Here is a 23,792-nt window from a genome sequence, read left to right on the forward strand (position 1 = left end):
TTCTTTTCAAATGTATGTGTTAGGTCATATGCAGAATACATATAGAAATACAAAGTACCACTTATGTATGCATGGCACTTGCTTTTAAACTTCTAGAAACAAGATGTATGTAATGGCTATGATTTTCAAAAGTTACTGGTGATTTTGTGTGTATATTAATATGTAATCCTTAGCCAAATTATTGGCTAAGATCAATATTTGAGTAAGCACATGCTTAGTTCCTATTGATGTTAATGGGAGCTAATCATAGACTTGAAGTTAAGCATGTGCTCAAGTGCTATGCTGAATTGGAGCTGAAGCATCTGCACACCTTGTTTTAATTGAGAGCCAGCTGGAGTCTTCAGACCAGTATGGGGAATGTTGCATCTCTTTTAAAAGTGATAGTGCTTCAAGCTCTTCTTTTTCTGAGCTGGTAACTTTGCTAGATTTCAGTATGATCAATGCAAATTTAAAATAATTTTTAATAAGGTTTTGAAAACTGAATTATCTTATGTATTTATCACATATACCTCTTTGAGTCATGTGGCCTCTGGTATTTTTTATTGGAGGCATAATTTATGACTTGATTAAAAGGAAGTAATTGGCCAAACTTAGATACCGAGTTGAGTTTGGATGAAACCGATCTCAAAAGGCAGGCTGGTAGGTGAGGGAGAATTGAGATATTAACTTCAGAGAAGCATTCTTGTAGATAAACAACTTTCTGGTCTACAAGGGATCCATACTTCTGAAGCTGAAAAAGTAAGAGTGCTGTTGTAAACTGGTGGAATAACTTGGCAGAAAGTCCTAGAAGGATTCTTCTGCCAGAGATAGTGATTGTAATTAGTAAAATAATGTAATATTAGAAAGTATACGCTCCCTAGACTGTACAATGGAAGGGGGAAGATGAGCTGGAGTTAAGTACTTCTTCACTAAAGAGCAGATAGTGCTCCTGCCATTCAAACAACTTAAAATACATTTGAACTAAACTGGAAAATACAAGTGACTTGCTTTGGGATTTAAAGTAACTGATTCTGGTTAGCTCAGCGTGTTGTTCTTGAGAATTGTGCTTAAGGATGTGACCTTTTAATGTTCAGGCTTCCGTCTAGTAAGAATAATGTAGGGAAAATGTCCTACATAGTGCAGAAGAGTCAAATCAGACGATACAAAGGCCTCTTGGAGCCCAAAATACTGTATTTGTAACTGAGGAAAGGTGTCAATTTACTGTATGAAATTTGTGAAACTCTACCAGCTTTTGGATTAAACAAAATAACCTTTTTATTGTTCATGAATTCCAAGAACTTGCTAATGTTAAACTGTGACCCAGTTCCTGCTACAAGTTCTTTCCTCTCACATAAAGACCTAGATTTCAGAGAAATGAGGTGCTTGTGATTGGATTACATACACTGGATCCTAAATTTTCTACTGTGTGTCATTGACTTGAAAAGTAGTACTTGGTCGAGGGAGATAAAAATTTCCTGCCATCTTGTGTAAATGATATTGTTTTAACTTACTGACAATTTTATCCTTTATTTCTGGTGTTTGATCAATTACGTTTCCAACCGTTTTGTAAGTTTTCTTTTAAATTTCAAATTACAGGTTCACGACTAGCTCTGGCAAGACTTCTTTCAGGTGAGTGTCTCGTCTGGACAGATTACATTACTTAATACATTGACCCAACAGGCTCTCTCTTCTTGGACTCATTAGGCTTTTGAAGTTTAATATTGGGTTCCATGTATTCCTTTTATAACTGACTTGAAAACTAAATTAATATTCCAAATTCATTTCCCCCCCCCATTTCCTATCTACCTCACCCCTCATGCTTACTCCATTGGTCATCTCTCAGCTATTGACAAGCTGTTGCTATTCCAGAAAATGTACTACCATAGCTGATGAGCATTGATATTGTCTAAAGGACAGAGTTTGTTCTGTTTAGAAGTATGCTGATGAATTGAAAAGCCATAGTGGTGATTGATAGGGATGAAATGTGGCTTTATAGTGAGTATGGAACTGGTAGCCAGGACTCATTGGTTCTGTTTCCAGCTGTTGCTGACTTGAACTCTGACCTTGGTGTTGCCAGATTTGCCCATTACTTTGGGATACGCTCATTTATTAGGGTTACTCTTCTGGGGCGGGGGGTGTTTCTGAAATTCTATCAATGTTCTGCTAGTGTCACTTGTGTTCTCATACAGAGCTCTACTTCTCCCTTCTGCAAGTTCCCTCCCAATGGAGCCATCCTGCAGGACCTCGGTTCCCCAGGGCTGGGTTCTTACACACACACACACACACACACACACACACACACACACACACACACACACACACACACACACACACACACACACACACACACACACACACACACACACACACACACACACACACACCCACCTCTCTCTCTCTCTCTCCCTCTCTCCTTCCTTCCTTCCTCTGAAGGGACCGGGTTAATCAGCACTCCCAAGCTGACTCCTAATATGTCCTTGGACTCAGCAGGCTGGGTCGAGCAGCACTTCCAAGCGGCCACCCTCATATGCCCCAGGTTCACCACGTCCCTATCCCCACTTTCATGTTATAATTCTTCCAGTAGTAGGGTGACCAGCTGTCCCAATTTTTTGGGGTCTTTTTTCTTATATAGGCTCCTGTTACCCTCCCCCATACCTCCTGTCCCGATTTTTCACATTTGCTGTCTGGTCACCCTATCTGGTAGTAACCCACTTGATGAGCAAACCCCACCGGATTTTTGGGCACTGCAGAGAACTTTAGCTTAGTTATGAGGAGTGTTGCTGCAGAGCGAACGGGGAAGCCAAAAAACACCTACGAGGAGCGGCGGCAGGGTAGAAGAGAGAGAAGCAACCAGCTTAACCATGAAAGTTATTTATTGCCATTTAATAACAATACGCGGGGAGCCAAACAAACACACTAGTTATAATATTAAATCAAACTTAAATTTGACTATAAAAGTCAGGTTTAGAAAACTCAACTGTAACTGTTCACACAAATCCAGGTCAGAAGGCTATACCTACAGAGTGAGAGCTGGGTTCTCACCACTTTGTGAAGCTTGAATTGATCAGGGTTTCCAGGTGGTGGTGGTAGCTAAGGGTTCAGAGTGCTGGAGACAGGCAGAGTCCCTAGTACGATCAGTCAGGAGAAGATGAAGCCCCAGTGGAACTGATGCAGATTTTGGATCCAGGCATCAGAGCACTTACTTGAGCAGGGGTAGGGGCTTTTGTAGGGGGAAAAAAACAATGGTTCAAGGGAGAACACTAGTTTTGTGGGTAAACTGATGTCTCAAGGGAGTATACCAAAGTGTGTTTTTTTTTTTGTTTTTTTTTCCTTCTCTCTCTTCAGGCTAGACAATAGGAACTACTCATTCCTGGTTATGGGCGGTGTTCCTTTAAGGGAGCTCACCATGCAATTAGGCAGCTTCAGTATTTTGGATACCAATAAAGGATTTATTACTAGAATTGGTCTGATAACTACTGCGCTGGGTGTGTGCAGGCCTGGGTTCATTAACATCTGGAGCAGAGATTCCCCATCATGCACTGCTTCCCTGCTTTTCTGGTCCTGTAGTCCAGTGCGGTTCTTGCCTTGGAATCTCTGTTCTCCATTCTGTATGCTAATGGAGATGCCTCCCTGTCCCATCTTCGATGCATATGAAGCTAGGAGAGTTTCCTTAATCCTGTCACCCTGGTCTGGAGGGGTTTAGGTGTCTCTTCCACTACCTTTTCATTGCTTTTTGTAAGTGTTTTTTTTTTTTTTCTTCTGATCGGCTTTTGTTCAAGCAGCGGCTGGGGTGGGGGGACGTCTTCTGTGAGTCAGACAGGCTGAGTATTGTGCTCTGGTTCCCCCAAGACCACAGAGCTGATTGGGCAACATATTTAGCCTATGTTACCTTTCTTTTCTTCAGTTTACCCGCTTGTAAAAAAGATATACTACTTAATAAGGGTTGTTGAGGCTTGATGTTTAAAAAGTACTGTCTTTATACAGTCCCTTTATTCAGTGTTCTGAAGGTATCTTATGTATGTGTGATTTTTGTGCTTCATGTTTTTTAAGTCTATTTCCACATCCTCAAAATTAAGGGAAAACCAAACTCTCATGAACCTTCTGTCCTATTATAGAATCATAGAATATCAGGATTGGAAGGGACCTCAGGAGGTCATCTAGTCCAACCCCCTGCTCAAAGCAGGACCAATCCCCACCTTCCCCCCTGCCCGCCTGCCCAGATCCCTAAATGGCCCCCTGAAGGATTGAAATCTCAACCCTGGGTTTAGCAGGCCAATGCTCAAACCACTGAGAGATGTCTGTTAAAACTTTTTTCATGGGCTGTTTCTAGCACTATTTTTGTCTTTTTGAGGACAAATGTAATCAGAAATCCATCCAAAACAATTTAAGCTACTTTCTACATTTCACGTTCTAGCACAGTGATTGTTTGACCCTTATAAGAAAAAGGATCCTGCAAGAACAATAATCATGCTTGTGAGGTCACACATTTGGCACATACCCTAACCCTAGCCCTAGCCCAAAGATGTCTGTCAGATTAAGTTTTTTACAACTAAAACGTCCCAAAGCAAACTCAAACAGTAAGCCCTACATACAAAAATCCCTCCCATATTCATCCTGACACTGTTTTTATCTCCTTCCAAAGAAGTCTGCAAGCTCTCTTCCTGGGTTTAATGGCCTAGCAGCACTGCTAAAGTAGTGCTTAGCCCAGGGATGGGCCAACTTTTTGGCCCGAGGGCCACATTGGGGTTGCAAAATGATATGGAGGGTGGGTAGGGAAGGCTGTGCCCCCCCAAACAGCCTGCTCTCTGCCCCCCTCAGAACTCCTGTCCCATCCATCCGCCCCCACTCCTTGTCCCCTAACTCCCCCTCCTGGGATCCCTGTCCCCTGACCGCCCTCCTGGGATGCCATGCAACCCCTTCCCACCGTGGGGGGTGCGCTGGTGCTGAGCTGCCTGAGTGCCCGGCCCCGGGGCCCCCTGTTGTTGGAGGGCCTGTGCCAGGGCACCCTGGGTTCACTTGTAAATCTGCCCCTGAGTCACGCCGCCCGGCTGGAGCCAGCCACGCTGCTGTGCTGCTGGCACGGCGAGCTGAGGCTGCGGGGGAGGGGGGACAGCAGGGTAGGGGCTGGGGCTGGCCGGGAGCTCAGGGGCCGGGCAGGATGGCCCCGTGGGCCGGAGTTTGCCCACCTCTAGCTTAGCCCCAAAAGGAGAGAAAACGGTAGACTCCTTCAGCTAGAAGTCCCATCTAGTCCACTTTGGCTGGAGGTTTGTGGAAGATGAGAGGTTTTTAAACGTGTAAAATATTGGGCTAGAGTTGGTATATAGAAATGCCACTTGTGTGAAGAAGGGGGAGATCCACAAGACAGACAACCTGGGTATTTCTGTGCTGTCTATACTGGTGTTTGTACATCGCAAATGCATTTTTCATACTTCTTAGTTAACAATGGGACTTGAAGAAATTACTTGATACTGTGCACTTGCTTCTTGAGATAAAGCACTTTTTCTACATATCGACTTTTTGTTTGTAATCTCCAAGATATTAAATGCAAAATAAATACATTTTTCTACTTGAATGGTGGAAAGTATTACTTCTAAAAACCAGCAAACTTCTTTAACCAGTTCTACGTTTTACTGAGCACTCTATCTTGATCTGTAAAGGAGGGAGAATTGAGAGGAATAGGGGGAAGTAGTACAGAAGATATTTTTTCTAATATTACCATAATTAAGCATATTGTTGATACTGTATCTTGGATATTTGGTATTTCTAGTATTTCAGTCTTGCTATATTTGGTTTCCCCAGGGTAAGCACAGTTTTGTTTTTGTTTTTTGAAGACAAGTAAAATATCTAGTGTCCCTCCTCCCACCATTCTTAGTAATCATTATCGGGTTGCATGCAAATACATAAGGGATGAGAGGGATCAGTTGTTTGAAAAATCACATAAACATAACTGGTTTTAAGTGTGCAGTGATTAAATATGTGCACCTAGAGCAATTCAAATGTTGTGACAGCTGCTATCATGTCTTCAGAAGAACCTCAGTATGATGTAGGATATGTAGACATAATCTCCTACTATGACCTAATGTAGTTGAATCAATGTGTTCCATACATGCTAGGCATAATTACCTTTTACAAAAGCTCTGGGTGGTCAAAAGATGTTGCACTTCTCTTTGCTAATGGTAATTATTCTTCAGAGGTGCAAGGGAGTTTTATTATATTACATTTCTGGTGAATTATTGCCCTGGCCTTTGCAGCAAGGGACTAGGATTCCCTGAAGCATTATTTAGTTTTGTGCTGTTATGACCTAGAAATAGGCTGTCAGTCAGATAGGATTCTTGATTTGAATCTAGTGATTAGTACTTACACCTTGCATGTATGCCTTGCTTTTAAATTCTAACTTTGGAGCAAGTGTTCAGTTTCCCATTGGTTCAGTATCTTCTTAGAAAGAAAACATTCAGTCTGTGCAACCAATTCATTCTGTCTGAGTCTTGGTTTGGTATTGAACACAGTATATAGCACTGTACATTGGAAAGCATGTGTGTAAAAATGGAGAGAAAATCAACCTAAGTGCAGAAACGTAAGCTGCAGTGCTAACAAATTCTCTTGTAATTTTGGGTTATTTTCTTTAATTCAATAAAAACATTTTTTACCAATAAGTTATGTAATTTGAAGGACTGTCTCATAATACTATAGACAGAGTACATATTGATGCCTGCAGCTAAGATTGTCCAAAAGTTTTAATTCTAGAGGATTGTAGATGTTCGTAACTCTTTTTACCCCCACCCCTCCCTTTTTGGGTTCAGAAATGTCACATTTGATTTCAGCACCAAAGCAAACTTTCTTTAGAGTTAAGATGTTTGAGACTGCCTCCTGGAAGGAAATGCCCTTTTCCCATTTTAAAAACTATATATACAGTATTTAGTACCCTTATTTTGAACACTTGCTCTGTCATTTCAGTAGTATTTACCAGAAACTTGGAATTTGGCATGGCTTTAACTGCTAGGTCACAGATGTATCTCTTAGTGGTTTAGTGGAGATTGGTTGTGGTTTGTCACTATTGTAAGGATTTAAAAAGTCCACTTCTTAGACCATTCACTGATTGTATTTTTATCAGTTATTGTTTCCACCCTGCACAGAAGTGTGAATGTAAAGAAACTTTTTATGGAGTCTTGCCGCCTTCCATATGGTGATTGAAGGCACATAGGTAAAGGAGTTAGGACCTCCTATAGAGGATGGAGTTCCGTCAGTGCAGGGATGGATTATGTACAGTAATATGTTAAGTATGGGCACACATCAAAAAGTGAAGATACAGATATTTCAAAGCTTTCATTTGGACAGTATTGTCCAGACTGCATAGTGAGTCAGGCAGTTCTTTGTGTTTAATGGTAAGATCACTTTTTTTTTTTAACTTCGAAATGTAGGGAAGCAAGGGTTCAGAGTTGAGACTGATAGGAACCTTATTTTTGGCATTTCCAGAGTGCTTCACTGTTTAGTCTGTGTTCCTTTTAATATAATTTCTTTGTATGGAATCAAATCGTATTACAATTCCTGCTTTTCAGTTTGAAGCATTTTGTTATGTGGCATTGGTAGTGTGCATGGCATTTGGAGAAAATATTCATTGATACATTCCATTGATTATTCTAAACTTACTTTTTTTTTAAAAATTCTCTACTTAGACTTCTAAAATATAGACACATTTGTGATAAAAATAGTCTAATGTGGGAGGTATTGACACTGGGAAGATAGATATGGCATGTAATTTGCAATCACTTACCTTTCTTGCTTAAATATGTAAAATAGAGATCAAATGAATAATCAAGGCAACATTATATAAACCTAATTATTTAGTGCATTTACGATCCATATAAGGCTGTAATTCCATTGAGTGTTTCTGTTGACCTCATAAACTACTTGAGCATTGCTTAAGTAGTTTAATGCCACTAATGACAATATCCTTTTATCTTGGCCTCTGAGTGTATAATTATTTGTGCATAAAATAGTAACGCTTTGGTTCTTTGCTGTTAGTATTGTTCTTTTGCTCCTTCTACTCCTGTCATTGCATCCCTTTTCGCCTCTACAACCGCTCCCATGCGGTGTCCTATAATCCTCATTCTGTTGATTCTGCAAGTCGGACAGAGATTTCTCTTGTTACACAGTGCGGTAGAATATCTTAATTTACATCCCGCATGTGTGGTTTGCATTTAAACAAAAGTACTCAAGAATTATTTATTTTTATATATATATTAAAAAAAAAAAACTGGTGTGATAAAGTGCAAATTAAATTCTCCCACAGCTGCAGATTAAGAGTGATAGAAACTTGTGGCTGGCTAGAATGTAAAGGGTTTGTTTATTTTTTTTTTTTCAATTTAATTTCTGCAGCATTTCCATTCACAAAATTACCATCATCTCCAACGCAATGCCACATTTGCAATGGCAACAAGATATTTCTGACATCAGCACTAAAATGATGAAATAAATGTCAGTAACTTAGTGAAGTGTGGACATAGTACCATAAACTTACGAATAGGAATATTTGGAAGTTTCAGCCCTACTGCTTACATTAACTGGATTTTTTTAAATGTGGCCATTGTGATTTTTAATCTAAAAAACCTTCTGGTTATCTATGCTTCACCTTTCCTCCCAGCTCCTCCTTTTTCGAGACCAGTTGGTACTTGCTATAGTTATATTCTGGAAAACTAAGTTTTCATTCTCACTTTTCTCAGTATTTGCATTATTTCTTATGGTGTTGGAAGTGGTTTGTGCATTGTTTTTGGATTGTTGGGTATGTTCACGCTAAATAAAATTCTGTAAATGGGTCAGAAGTGTCTTGCCTATTTGTACCATATGTTGTTGTCAGTTGTAGTCTAGCAGGTCTGTCTGAGTTCTTAGCTATTTTGTGACCCGAGTGTTCGTTCTGCGTAGGTGGTGTGTTAAGAAGAGGATATGCCTATTTTTATTTTCTAGCTCTAATGTGAACATTCCTGTGCTCTGTAAGGTAAAGTCATGCTTGTAAAGAAACCATTACACTTTGGTATGCTGTAGGATTTATCCACAAGTATCTAAAGTAACTCTGCCTTGATTTGTGTTTAGTTTGGAAGTATACATTTCAGTAAGAAAACAACATAAAACATAATATTAAACCTTATTTAATTTAAAAACAAACTTCATTAATATGGAGCTCAGGTTGAGAATGCATGTTAATAATTGAAGGTTTAAAAAAATAAGGATTTTGTATCTTAAATTAAAGTCACATAAAAAGCCCTTGTAAATCTACACCTTTCAGAGTTAAGATAAGGCTTTTTATTTTGTTTGGTTTTGGGGTTTTTTTGTGCCTAAAATTGTGAAAGTATGGAAATGCAGCTGTTCTCCAGCCTAGATAAACTGGGAGAATTCTAGTTCACTAATAGGAAAACAGAGATGTTCAGTTGTTTATAACATAGGAGATTCAGGGGCATATAGTCACCTTCTTTAAGAGATTTGAATTGCAGTGACAGATGGACTTCTGGTGATATGAAGGTGAGTCCACTGAGGTTAATGACCTCTTGCAGTCAGATGAACAGCGCTAAACTCAGCTTTAGACTGAGTCATTTGTATTGATAGATCTCTTTGCAAAATATTTCAAGGAAAATTGAAAGAGCAGCAGAATTCTTATGCTGTGGTATTTGATAGAAGGGAATGATTAGAGCTTTGGAAGTTTTTATTTCTATAATAGTTATTTTTAAGGGCAGCAAAACCATGATGTGAAATAGTGTAAATATGCTCATATATCAGAGGGGTAGCCGTGTTAGTCTGGATCTGTAAAAGCAACAAAGAATCCTGTGGCACCTTATAGACTAACAGACGTTTTGCAGCATGAGCTTTCGTGGGTGAATACCCACTTCTTCTTCACTTGCATCCGATGAAGTGGGTATTCACCCACGAAAGCTCATGCTGCAAAACGTCTGTTAGTCTATAAGGTGCCACAGGATTCTTTTATGCTCATATAGTTAGTTTCATTTAAAGGCTGTAGTTCTGTAGAAATTTCACAAAGGGTATCTTAGTAAATTATGAAGACAATCGTGGATATGAAAGCTAGTTCACAATGTGTCCACGTGTTCAGAACTGCAAATTAGATAGGAAATTGTAAATGCATTGATCCTGTTGTGCATATGGCTTGATAATAGTAATTTGGAATGTGTAGTGTCTCGGTAGGTATAACTAGCTTTAAAAAAAATTACCATAATAAGCTCTTTATTAATCACTGGTTTTAAAAACCAAATAAGTATTCTAAAAAGCGGTAATGCAAAAAATGAGCAAACTTTAGGATAATGTGAATTCATAGATAACTAGAAGAGCCCTCTTAATCTGTAATTGATATTGGAAACATTTTGATAGACTAGGATCTGTGGGCTTTAAATTTTTTTTTTAACTCCTGTTTTTCAAAGCACCAACTATTTGGGAATACCCGTAAGGAGTGGAAATAAGGATACACTATATGATCTCACTTGGGTGGGTGGGAATAATCTCACTTAATTTCAGATGATGCTTTTGTTCTGATGTTATCAGCATATTTTCATAAATCGATGTATAGAAAGTTGGGGAATTGTTCTAATCAGTTTGCATGTCCTTCCTAGAATGAAGAAAAGTACTGATCTCTGAGAATACTGAAATTAAAAATATAGGGTTAGAACTTCAGTTGGTTTAAATTAGAGACTTAGGTTGATTTCATTGGGGCTACCTATACCTGTATGGACCATCTGAGGATCTGGCCTGTAAATTTTACACGTGGCTTTAAAATGTTGACAGCTTCAATATAAGGCTCTTGCTATAAAGCTGTCTGATAAAGTGTTTCCTCAAGTGGTAGTCTGGGCAAAGAAAATCCTATTAATCTTCCCCTTTAAAACAGAGAGACAGTATGAATTAGAGATCTTATTGAAGGGCCAAGTTGCTTTAAATATTGTCTGTAGTGTGCATAGTGGTGGACAGTTAGTTTCCTGTGTAGCCTTATTCAGGATGGAATATATTTCTTTAGGGGGAAAAACCTTCCTTTTTGTTTCCATAGAGCTCCGCTGTACCCCAGGGCAGTTTGCATGTCGCAGTGGTACCATCCAGTGCATCCCTTTGAACTGGCAGTGTGATGGATGGCCCACCTGTGAGGATGAGAGTGATGAAGTTGACTGTCCGGGTAAGTAGGACTAAAAAGAATTCTGTTCTCTGAACTGTTACTTTGTGTGGCAGTGTTATGCTTCAGGTTTGGTTTTGGTTTTTATAAAATGACAGCAATTCCAGGTTCAAACAGACGTCACTATGGGAGGACACTAATACATTTGGTAGAGGATGTTCCTTATGATAAACCTTGACTCAGCTTTGCTTTTCAGCTTATACAGTGACATCACAAGCAATTTTTCATTGATTAGGTTACACCTCCGTTCTTGCAACCTATATGTAGGTATTCTAAATGTGAAATGAGTTGCTAGACTGTTTTAATTCTTCAGGGACAGGAAAAACTACCTTTTACAATGGAATCAAACTGATACCCTTATCTGCAGTTGAATTCTAAACTTGTCTCTTGCCCTTAAAAATGTACCACACAGAAATTGGATTGAGGCACACTGTTGGACAGTATAGGGGAGGTTGCCCTGTTGCTGCCGATGCTGTGCTGTTCAATTACATAAACAGAACACGTCAGTCCAGGAAGCAATCAAACTGTTATTTTTTGCCCTCAGACTTGCATAGGGTCATTTTTCAAGAGCTGATCACCCATCAGCTCCATTATTCTAAGTGGGAACAGCTGTGCATTGGTCTCTGAATATTTGGCATCAGTTGTGACCAAACACTCTTGGAAATCTGGCCAGTACAATTTAAGATAATTTAAAAACAGGAGGAAATGCCCAAGGCTTTCTTTTGGGATAGTGAAGTAGAAATCTGGAAATGACAACTAGAATTAAATTGCACATGGGTTAGATTTTTAAGTCGGGGTCTCTAGAGAGACTCAAACTACACTGAAGTATTGCAGTTTTTGAGTTCATTCTCTGTTTGAACTAATGAATCAGAACTGTTGAGCATCTAGTGAACTCCTTTGAGCTGCCCAGCTGCATTCTGAATTCTGAGAGTTATTTTTACAGTATTTCCAATACCTGCAATAGGGTAAGTATTTTATAGGAACGGTCTCTGCCAAACTTTGCTCATTTCTTACATCCTTTACGTATCTGTATAGAGCACACTTTGTGTGGATTTCATGAGCCTGACCTCCATAAATCCAGAGCTTGTGTCTTAGCTAGCCTCTATGCAGCTATCTTGCATATTGTGTTCAGGGTTTTACCTGAACAAAATTCATGCTATGCATATGGCTAAATGGGGAAATCAGTCTCATTAGGGTTAACATTTTGTCAAATATAGCAGATTTGCTGTGTGAAATAGTTCTTACTGGAAAGCATTTCAGCTTTCAATTGAAGGAAGGATTTATGAAAATGTGGGGTAGATATCTCCTATTCACCATAAACTTAAGATGGTTACTCATGCTATCATAATTGCTCTTTAATATGGAAAGAAGCTTTACAGATATGGAAATGGGAGGACTGTTGGACTGCTGTAGCAGTCCAGAGGCTGGAAATTACTGTATAAATTGCATAACCAACAAAGGTTAATGAAAGGTGATTAGATTCTTGTTGTCTCGGTGTGAATGCACACTGTGATGACTTGTTACTATGGGATTATTTCCCTTTCCAAAGGTCAATGAATGTCTATTATAAGCTATAGCAGTGGTTCTCAAACTTTTGTCCTGGTGACCCCTTTCACATAGCCTCTAAGTGCAACTCTTCCCCCACCCCCTCTTATAAATTAAAAACATGTTTTTATATATTTAACACGGTTATAAATGCTGGAGGCAAAGCAGGGTTTAGAGAGGAGGCGGACAGCTCACGACCCCCCTTTAATAATCTTGCGACCCCCAGTTTGAGAACCCCTGAGCTATATCATATTGCCTGCCTATTTCTTTTAGGGCCTGGTTTTATTCATGTTAGCAACAAAACTCCCATTCACCCCAAGAGGAGTTGAATCGTGCCTGAAAGGGGACTTTACCAATAAATTCAGTATGTTCTGAGTTTAGCTATTGTCCCACAAGCAACAATTTCCTTTTGCTAGCAGCAGTTCCAATCTTATTTTTCTTCAAACCCATTTTGTCAATAAATGGTTAATACCCATTAACCAGTCAAGATAAGTATATGGGATGCATATTTTTGTTAGTGAGCTGTAATATTTGTCTTTCAAAAGCCAATGTTAAATTGAATAGCCTTTTTGTCTCATAACAGCCCATTTTCCCTCTATCTTCCTTCCCTAAAATACAGATTTATTTTTAAAATGGAATTGAAAAGAATTCTAACTTTAGTTTTAAGCTCTGGTGTGTAGAAATACTTACTTTTCTTCCATAAATATTAGTGGAATCTTTGCATCTCTGTTTGTCCTTGATCCATGGCTCTAGTAGGATAAAGCCCTTTGACTGCTGATTCTGTCTGCATACTAGAAATTATTGGGTGGATTTACGCAGCACGTGCTTGCAACTCCTTTCTGCTTTAGTCTTGGAGTCACATGAAATAATTCTTTTCTGATCCTTATCAGGAGTAATAGATTTGAAAATAATTCATGCTGAAACAGTATTTGCTGTAAAATTTCTAGTAAATAAGGTCATATCTATTAAGGCCTTTACCACTTTAGTGAGTTTCAAGTAGTAATTTCTTAATTGTTAATACTAGTTTCTACTTCTAGCTACTTGCAGTTTAAACTTCGATGTAAATGGTAAGAATCTAAGAATGCCAATATATATTCAGAGGTAGCAGTAGTTGTGCTTTTCCACCTTCACCCTCTGTAACTGTACCAATAGGAGCTGAGAACTTTGATATTTTTCTTACTCTTTGGATTCCCCAATTTCTTTTTTGCCACTAAAAGAGCTCAACTGTGTGGATCAACTTTTTGTTCAGTAATGAGAATAGTGGGAGTGGGCAGATCAACAGCCAGAATTGTGCAGCACGCCTTCAGTTCATTCTGCTTATACCTTATGTAACGTAATAAACAAAATAAAATCTGTTCATGGACAGGGAATGGATGTCCTAAATTTTCCAAATCTTCTCAACAGCAGTTGCTTCAAGCAACTGTAGTTGACAATCATCTCCATCTTTCTGTTTTCTATAGCACCTATCACTGGAGTAAGCAGTGCAGAGTTAGCAGTTCGTGTGCTTCTGACTGTTAACATTTAAACTCTTGTGATCAGACACACTATCACAGCCCTTTTGTATAACTTCATCTTCACCCTGAACCAATTACCCTATAATAAGGCTTTTTCCAAGGGCCCTTGGTCAGGAGACCTCAATGTTTCAAGATGCTCTCCAACAGAACTTTTATGGTTCCATTCCTGTGTCTGCAATCCAACTGGTAACAAGGTGTCTGTGCTGAACCCAGTAATCTAGGAGCAACATCTTTGAGAGGAAACTGTGTTGGTCTCATCCAACATCCACTCAATTTCTTTTCATAACATGACCTTTTGTGAGTCTATAGGAAGAACCTATGTGGTCCTGCACTCCTTTCCACCCACCCCTCTTCATAGAAAAACTCCTAGATACAGTCAGCCAAAGATATGGCCAGCATTAAATCTTTATAAACGTAATCATTTAGCAGTAGTGTTATTGCTGTGAACTCAAGCCTTTTGAAATTTATTCTTCTGACTTGGTTCTCATGAAAGCTTAAAATACACATGCACTGTATGTGACCTGAATTAGTAGTCCCATGATGTTAAGTAATGTTAGCCAATAGGAATTTATTTGCATAATGTCTGGGCTAAACTTATTGAATGTCTTTTGCACAACGAAAGTAGAAAACAGGTAAAAAAAAACCCACTTACAACTGGAAGTATTTTAAAAAAAATATGGTGGTTTAATTTTAGGCCCAAAAGGCAGTTAATTTTGAGATGATCTAGTTCCCCTCCCACCTCCACTATAAATGACAATTGGAAACTTTATTATCCAGTAGGTTGTTCTGTGCAGTTAAAACTGTCTTGTTGGACAAAACAGCTGGAGAGTGTGAGCGTGTGTATGCTTTAAAAACAACAATAACCAGAAAAACCCCAATAGCTACTGCACTTCCCCGCAGATGAGCACATTAGCAGCTCATGTATGGAAACCAGCAACCTTTTATGGAAATCGCATACAGAAATCTACATTAAAAGAATGTTTAGGTCACAAAGTCTAGCACTCAAATTAGGAAATGCCAGAATGTAGGTTGCCTTTTGTGTATGCATTGAGATGGTTAGTTGATTACTATTTTTTTCCGCAGGAAGTCGGTCTCATTCAGCACATCGGAGGGAGGGTGTTTGCTGAATGAGCAGCTATTAAATAGCTTCTTCCTCCATTGTGCGGTCCGAGAACTCCTTTATTGCACACTGTTCAAATCCTGCTCTGAACATAATTAGTAATTTCCTTCAGGGCTGTTCTGTAGCACTTATCACTATGACATTGGAGTTACCTATCAGCAGTTTAGCCTTACTTGCTTATTACACCATTTTATCTTGTGATATAGGGTCACTCCTGGTTAGTTGCTCGTGCAGAGACTTTTAGGCCTTTGGCCTCAGTTAATTTGCGAAGGCTATTGTCTTACAGACTTGAGGCCTGTAGGCTTTTGCCGCTACTGCCTTAATTCATACCTATAGGCCAGGGGTTGGCAACCTTTCAGAAGTGGTGTGCCGAATCTTAATTTATTCACTCTAATTTAAGGTTTCGTGTGCCAATAATACATTTTAACGTTTTTAGAAGGTCTCTTTCTGTAAGTCCATAATATATAACTAAACTGTTGTATGTAAAGTAAATAAGGTTTTTAAAATGTTTAAGAAGCTTCATTTAAAATTAAATTAAAATGCAGAGCTCCCCTGGACCAGTGGCCAGGACCCAGGCAGTGTGAGTGCCACTGAAAATCAGCTTGCGTGCCGCCTTTGGCACGCGTGCCATAGTTTGCCTACCCCTGCTACAGGCTATTGTCTAGTGTTTCTCAAATTGGGGTCACCGCTTGTGTAGGGAAAGCTTCTGGTGGGCCGGGCTGGTTTGTTTACCTGCCCTGACGGCTGGTCCAGCTGATCGCGGCTCCCACTGGCCGCGGTTCACTGCTGCAGGCCAATGGGAGCTGCTGAAAGCTGCGGCCAGTAAGTCCCTTGATAAGTGGAAAAGTGTTAGCCTGTTGTCTGGAGATTTCCTTGACAACCATCTTAATTTTGTCAAATACACTTTTCAAAAGCTTTTTCAAAACTATGGAACAGAGAAAGCTCTGGAATAACCACACTCATGTAACTGACAAACTGAGCAACAGGAGCGTGGACTGTTCTATGCAAAGAAGAATAGATAAAATCTGGGAATGACACATCTGCTGGAACAGCTAAAACTGCTGCATGTCAAGCTCTGTGCTGCATTTATTGAACCCTGTCACAAATATTTAGCTTTATCAGCAAGACTCATGTAACAGTTTGGCTCTTTTCCATGGTAGGTGTTTCACATTGGCATCGTCTATATAGTTTGTGTGTGTCGTCTTACAGGCAACTACAGTACAAATGAAATATACAATTACTGTTATTTTTTATTGTTTATTTTGTCTGTCTTGAATTCAAACCCGGAGAGACATTCATGAAAGAGTTTACCTTTGGCTAAATGAAAAACTGCCTTGCATGTGTGTTTCTTTTCTCTTTAGGCTTGACAGGGGACCAACGATCTTATCATGGGAAAGAAAACGTGGACTCCAGGCACAATCGAGGAAGAGGAGGAGACACAACCCGCTTTCACACTGTCAATGTGGCACAGCCTGTCCGGTTTAGCAGTAAGTTGCAGACTGGGGAACCTGGTTCAAATTCCTAGAAGTCAGTTCACAAAATTAGGCCATTTCCTCTCAAGGCAAAGACTTAATACTTCAGGATGCAGGATTTTTTTTAAATATTAAGAGTGGTTTCAGAGCTAGTAGACAGTAAAATGTCAAAGGACTCTTAACTTTTTTTTAAAGTTGTCATTAAATTGCATGCTTTTCTTGAACTAAAGTGCCCTGAAGAGCATACATGCCAGAGAGCTAAATATTTCTATACTACCCTTTTGATAAGGTTGTTTGTAACACTGGTGTGTATATATAACATGGTAATTAGAATTGCTTTAAGAAACAATTCGTAATGACATGGTAGATTGAGAATGGAACCCTAAAATACATCTTTTGTACTTGTGTTTTATTGTTGCTAATATATTAATATAGAATAGTACTTCATAATAGTGGTTTTGTGAAAAAAGTTGCAGTTTTCTGTTATAAATTATGGGCTTTAATTTTTCTGGGCTGCTTTGTCTTCAGTTGGAAGTATGGGTCTTCAGCGGGTGTGAAAATCTGGTCTTTTTTTTGTCTTGAGACACTAGTTTCAGCACAGAAGCATTCTTTTTACACCAGTGCCCCAGTGTTTCAAATACTTATGCACGTGCTTTAAGTAAAGCACACAAGTAGTTCAATTGCTTCGTTAAGGGTAAGGTCAGCTGCTCACATTTATAAGTGGGGACTAAAACAGTACTTATTTGAGTATTGCTCTAGAAAAATGGTGGGATAAAAATTAGACCTAAGTTATTCACGTTTGATACTTTAAATTTTCAACAGTGAGTTCCTAGCGAAGTAATTTAATTTTTAAGAAAACTCTGAACTATAATAGTAGTTTGTCTGATAGTATGAGTGTTAGCCTTTAAGAAAAAATGTTCTTGAGAAATAAAGCACTTTGGAAATTTTCCACCTCTCATCCCTCTAAAGGAGAAAAAAACAATTTGTTAATGATCACTTTAACCTGTCTTTGCTCAGATGTCGTGACTATATGCCAACCTTGGCAGAGGTGCTCTTTACTTAACCTTGATGATGATGATAACTAGACTGAGGTACTTGCCAGTCAGAAAATGACCCAGTCTTATACAATATTCCCATTTACCAAAACTTTTTGCATGGCTGTTTTAGCCTACGTCTTTAATCCCTAGCATTCTTATTGTGACAGAGACTAAACTAAAAGCAGATACATAGGATCGGAAAATTCAAATAAGTAAGTCTTAAGAATTTCTTTTATTGGAAGCAAGATGCAGAAAAATGTTGCTTCACCGTTTAATATGCTATTTAAAATAAAATCCCTTTTGATTAGAGTAGAGAACTCTCCTACCTTATGCTGAAATGACTAGTGTTAAACTTCTTAAATGCTGCGTTTTGGGGGGGTTAATGCAGTTTCTGGATAGTAGTTAAGTAGAGTTGAAGATCTAGATTCCAGCAGGAGAACTAGTCCGTAACGTGTGTGGTGGTGACTTTACACAGAATGCATGTTCTGTAGAATAGGAATTTCATTGATAAGTGGTAAGGGGACAGATGTTGAAAGCAGTAGTGAAATTTTTCAACCATTCTTTCATTGTTCTGATCGGTCTTTATTTTTTATAGTATTGTTATAAACAGAAGCTGTGTCACAGAGGCAGACAGCTAACACAAGCCAAAATTAAAATAAACATTTCACTAAAATTAAAGAAAATCAAACAGGTTTTTAAAATATATTTTATAAAATTTGTTATGGACTTAACTAGTTTGGGTAAATTGTTGATTTTTGAAATTACTTAATTCTTTTATAACAAATTGGTATGGAAGTAGTTCTGGTGGCTATAACTTAATATGCCATGTAATCCAGTGTGTTGGCAGACCATTCTATCTGTTCTTACACCACACAAACCACTGTGGTAGCACTTTGTCTTTGAAATGTAACAGCAAATAATCATCAAGGAAACCCTATTTTATAGAAAGGCTTGAACGCTGTAGTTCAAGAAGTAAGTGGTAACTGTGTTAACCCACTGGATAAAACTTTTCCTCTCTCCTTGAAAGCAAGCTGTTGATCATGCACTTCTTAAAAATAAATCAGGCAGAAGAGGGGTACTGAGATTTGAATATTTAAACATGATTTATCAGGTCATGGATTCAGTTACGCTATACTACCTATGTGTCTGTCTCAATGAACTCCGCATAAATGTGACTCTTCAAATCCTGGTTACTTCATTTTCGTACTTGGGTCAATAATATGGTATTGCATGCAACTTGTATTTATTTTTTCATTCAAAGCATTTGAACGATTACAGATTAGTCAGATTTTTATTTGTTTAAGACATTAAGAAATTCTAAAGACATGGGTTGGAAGATCACAAAAGGACTTTAGAGCTGTAAAAACCTTGATAATTCTCTAGCATGTGAAAAATGAATATTTCACTTTATTGAATTTTAACAACTTTAGAAAGAACTTGGGTATGGTAAATAGTTCTAGTATTTCACTACTTTGATAGAGATCACTGTAATTCCAAAGAGTTTTTTTTTGGGGTCCTTTTGGCTGTTATGAACAGAGATGAGATAAATGCTCCAGCAAGAGTTAAATAACTGGTGAGGTTACTGTGCCATGGCAAGTGTTGCAGAATTAATGTTGCCTTGCTTCCAGTCCATACCAAATGCAATAGCTAAAATAATCTTTCTTCCTGCTAACTCTGATTGTGCTCTCTCTCTAAGTCCCGCCACTGGATGCTCATCCACTCCACTAGTGCCAGCCCTGAATGTCCATTTCTTCCACAAACATTTCCATGCTTTCTTCTGCACTTCACCTTACTTATAAATTGCCCTCCCTGAAATAATCCATAAGACCTTCTACACATCCTTCTTAAAGACCCACTTCTGCTGTGAAGTCTACAAGAAATGTAACTGGTTACTAGTGGCTGTGTTTAGTGACAATAGAGGAACATGGATACTATTTGCTTAACATTTTTATAATAAAAGAAGGAAAAACTTTTGGAAGAATCAAGTTGTACATGTTGCTGACTTGTGTAACTACATGATCATATCATTGTTTTCCTCCTGCTCCTCACTTTTTTCTTCCTACTATTTATTACACTTTTTGCTGCTTGTTTCAAATTAGACTAAGATCTTCAGGGCAGTGATGGGGAGTGTGATCAGGTCTTTTTTTATGTTTGGTGTCTTGCATGGTAGAGCCTCTAACCTGATCAGGGCCTTTGAGGGCTACCACAGTTCAAGTGAAAAGTGGTGAAAAGTAAATCATGTTTAAATGAAATCCCAGAAAGACAAGTTTTGTCAAGAAACTTTTTCATCAGGAAACGTCACCATACTCTTCAATGCATGTCATCTCATAGTTGTGGTGTGTGTGTGTAGTGTTCTGTAAATATTTATAATATATACTGGCTTATTTAACTATTAGGTATATGTTGTCTCAAGTTAAGATCCTAATTTTGGGGGATGGTTTTCCCTTCTATTCTCCATGTTTCCTAGGAAAGTGCCCAACAGGATGGCATCACTATGAGGGCACAGCCAGTTGTTACAGGGTGTATTTAAATGGAGAGAACTACTGGGATGCTGTGCAGACATGTCAGAGGGTGAATGGATCACTGGCCACTTTTACCACAGATCAGGAGCTCAGGTTCATCCTGGCACAGGAGTGGGACCTCGAAGAGAGAGCCTTTGGAAGGAAGGACCAACGTAGGTGAGTCAGAAGGAAAAATAACCATTTCTTATTGGATTAAAGTGATTTTTACATGAATTAACAAATAACTGCTAATGTTGTGCAAACTGAATAGTTCACTTTGCTTAGAATTTAATAAAAATTGATTTAAATTAAGTAACTCAGTAGCTTAGCAGTCAGAATGCTAACAGCCAATTGTCATCAGTTTTCTATTTTAACCAGCATTAATGAATAAAATGCAAAGACATTCAGACTGAAAAAAGTTATTTAATTTGACTGCAAGCAATCATATGAAGTTTGCATCGCTGAATGAATTATTTTAGTGCGGTGTGCATTATGCTGAGGTTTTCAGTGGAGTACTGGGAGAGTTCTAGTTTTCTCTAAACATTTAAACTGAACGTTCAAGCTTATTGGCAATAAAAGACCAGTAACACTGACAACGTTGCTAGCGTGAGATAGGAATGAAAGGGCCATTCTGAGAAAAGTCTCTGAACATCTTCTCTAGTTTAGTTTGAGGCGAGGATGTTCTCAGATGTTCTGTTTGAGAGAGGACTACTCCCCCCAAAATATAATTACTTAAAAAATAGAATTACCATTATTTTTATCCATGGTCTTTCATCAGTTCTTTGCTGTGTTGTCCTGTCACCAGTACTACTATTACTCTTTTGTTACTGTTGCTACTTCTGGTTCTACTTCAGCATCAGACAGGAAATGCATTTGACAGACATTAACTTGCGCTGCAGTAAGTTGTATTTGCAGTACTTCCGTGTAATTGTGGCTTCAAGATGTTTCAGTGCTATCACAGTAACAAAATTATGAGCTTGATCTTTGTGTATAGTTTTAAAAATCACAACATATCATATCAATAAAATAAATACTGATATCTATGTAATATTATCAGTCCCTTTTTAAAAAGAAGATACTGTTGGTGAATATATTCCCAAAATATGGACTTGGAATATAGCAATGCAAAGCATTAAAATATTTTTAGGTCAATTTAAAAGTGGAAAACGAGGAAATTTAGTAGTAAAGTTCTGTATTACTTGTTATTTTTATGGTAGTATTTTTTTCCCCTCTTGCTTTTGGGAATCATTTAAAAATGCCTATTTTTTAACTATCTAGGTTCTGGGTTGGATATCAGTATGTCATAACCAACCGAAATCGTTCTCTAGAAGGTCACTGGGAGGTGGCTTATAAAGGTAAGTTTCTGAAACTAGATGCTAACTTCCATGCAGCTTGCTTAAAAATAAAGCTAGTTAAACATAAGCTCAAAACCAGGGCTGTCGAGAGTGGGTTCAGGCCCTGGTGAAAATTTTTTTGGGGCCCCCCAGCAAGGGCGGACCGGCTTAACAAGGCCGAGGACGCTGGGCCCCGGGCCCCCTTCTGCACCGCCGGGACCCGGTAATTTGTACTGGCTTCCCCCCCCCCCCCCAGCTGCCCTGCTCAAAACTATCCTCAAGCATGAATGTAATCTATAAAGATGGTTTCTTTCAAGGGGAGAGAAGTTGCTGTAATTCGAAGTGAGAACAGCTTCACAACATAAATTAGAATGCCTGTGGTAACTACCCTTTAGTGTAGGCTTTAGAAATTTCCTGGTACTAAATGACTGCAAAATATAATAGAATGGAAGATTTCTATCATGTGTGGGGGTTTCCTTTGAGAAAGATGAGAACTAAATTTGGCTGAATTTTGTAGTTCCATATACTGGGGTTAATCTTATTTACAGACTCTCCATAAAAAAAATTTGTAGTCTGTGGGAAACCACTTTGTAGAATAAGTAGGTTTAGGTGTGGTGAGGTAAGCTTGTGGTTTCAGTGTAAAAACAATAAAGAACACTGAAATGCATGGGTATTGCTTTCTTTCATTTTGTAATCTGACCACATTTTTGGAAGAGCCACTCAATTCTCCAGACACCTGTGAAAGTATTTCTACCTCTTTTAGTGCTCAGATGTTAATCAGAAGCTGTTTGCAGCAGGCTCAGTGGTAACAAAAAGAAGTAAACAACTGAATAGTTTATTAGCCCAGGAAATTCCAAGATTAAGCTTTGAGCAATCTCAGTTTTAAATCTGCAGTGTCACCAAAGTGAATGTTACATAAAAGTAATCTACAGTTTAATTTCCCACATCTCCATAAAAATTAACAGGTATCATAAATAGGTAGGTATTGAAATAGAAGGTGTCTATACCAGAATGAGTGATAAAATTGTTTCACGGTGTTTTGAAGTGGGTCTAGTTTGTATGGGCCAGAATTTTCCATATGGCAGGTATCATTTGGTTCCTCTGATACAGAGTTCATTGAAATAACTCTTAAAAACTCAGCGACACTATCACCTGTTTCTTGTTCTAGTTTAATTTTCAAATTATTTGAAATGGAGATTGAAATATTTGCATTTATACCTTCTCCAGAACAAAGATCAAGCACATTGACTCATGGGTACAAGGAAGCTTGCACCTATGTTACACTATTTATACCCAAACAGAAAGCTTCAGTCTGCAAGGCTGTCAGTTTACAGCTCTAATAGCTGTAAACCTCCTTAAAACTTAAAAAATGTAAAAGAAAACTATTCTGAAATGCTGATGTACAGTGTTGTCTAAATTATAGTTTTTCCTCCCTTAGTTTATCCAACTGAACCAATGCTCTGCCAGTGCAGGACTGCCACGCTGATTGACTTTCAAAAGCAGCTGTACTCTGAAAAGTGAATGTAGGCCTTTTGGTTCTGTTTTTTAAAACCACCCTGGATGTTTGCTGCAGTAATGTTCAGATCAAATATGTCCAGTACAGCAAAGCATTTCAGCATGAGTCGTTCCATTAAAGTCAATGAGTCTACTTGTTTGTGTAGAATTAAGCACGTGCTTAAATGCTCTGCTGGACTGGTGCCTTGACATGTGGAAAAACAAGCTTTCTGATAGGCAGTGCTGCAAAGTCACCTTAAAATCTAAAAGTCAATCTGCCTTATTTCCTTCTCAGGCATCACTTTTGGCAATAGAGGATGTGCAGGGTAAATTCTGCACTCATACCCGTCTAACTCCATTGTGTGCGAACCGATTGTACATAAACATAACGTAGAGCAGAATTTGACCAATCAGAACTTGGTTAACAGTTCAGTTGATGTGAAAGAATTAGTAGCAATGGGGTAGCCACCGACGCATCCACAGTATACAGAACATCCCCTCAGTTGTCCCTGCCCCTGCCAGCATAACCTTGCACAGTGCACGCAAGGTCATGCTGCACTGAGGATGCCATTTTACCAAATGTGCCACCTGACCTCCTCTGGTGTGACCTCATACACATCATGCATTTGACATCACAC

The 23,792-nt window shown here is 38.6% G+C and overlaps 1 protein-coding gene across 8 annotated transcripts in view; it reads left to right on the top strand.

Annotated features, from left to right (window-relative positions):
• Window positions 1–23,792, top strand: part of DGCR2 (DiGeorge syndrome critical region gene 2) — a 97,922-nt gene that overhangs the window by 51,714 nt on the left and 22,416 nt on the right. For 4 of the 8 annotated variants that reach the window (XM_039505596.1, XM_039505595.1, XM_039505589.1 and 1 more), the window contains 5 exons: window positions 1,576–1,608; window positions 11,018–11,140; window positions 16,678–16,803; window positions 20,284–20,503; window positions 21,605–21,681. In XM_039505596.1, the coding sequence (XP_039361530.1) occupies window positions 1,576–1,608; window positions 11,018–11,140; window positions 16,678–16,803; window positions 20,284–20,503; window positions 21,605–21,681 (579 nt within the window). The remainder of the gene's footprint in view (window positions 1–1,575; window positions 1,609–11,017; window positions 11,141–16,677; window positions 16,804–20,283; window positions 20,504–21,604; window positions 21,682–23,792) is intronic. The other 4 variants (XM_039505597.1, XM_039505591.1, XM_039505590.1 and 1 more) reach the window with 3 other exon arrangements.

Source organism: Mauremys reevesii, linkage group 18 (assembly GCF_016161935.1).
Source record: "Mauremys reevesii isolate NIE-2019 linkage group 18, ASM1616193v1, whole genome shotgun sequence".
Classification (NCBI taxonomy): domain Eukaryota; kingdom Metazoa; phylum Chordata; order Testudines; family Geoemydidae; genus Mauremys; species Mauremys reevesii.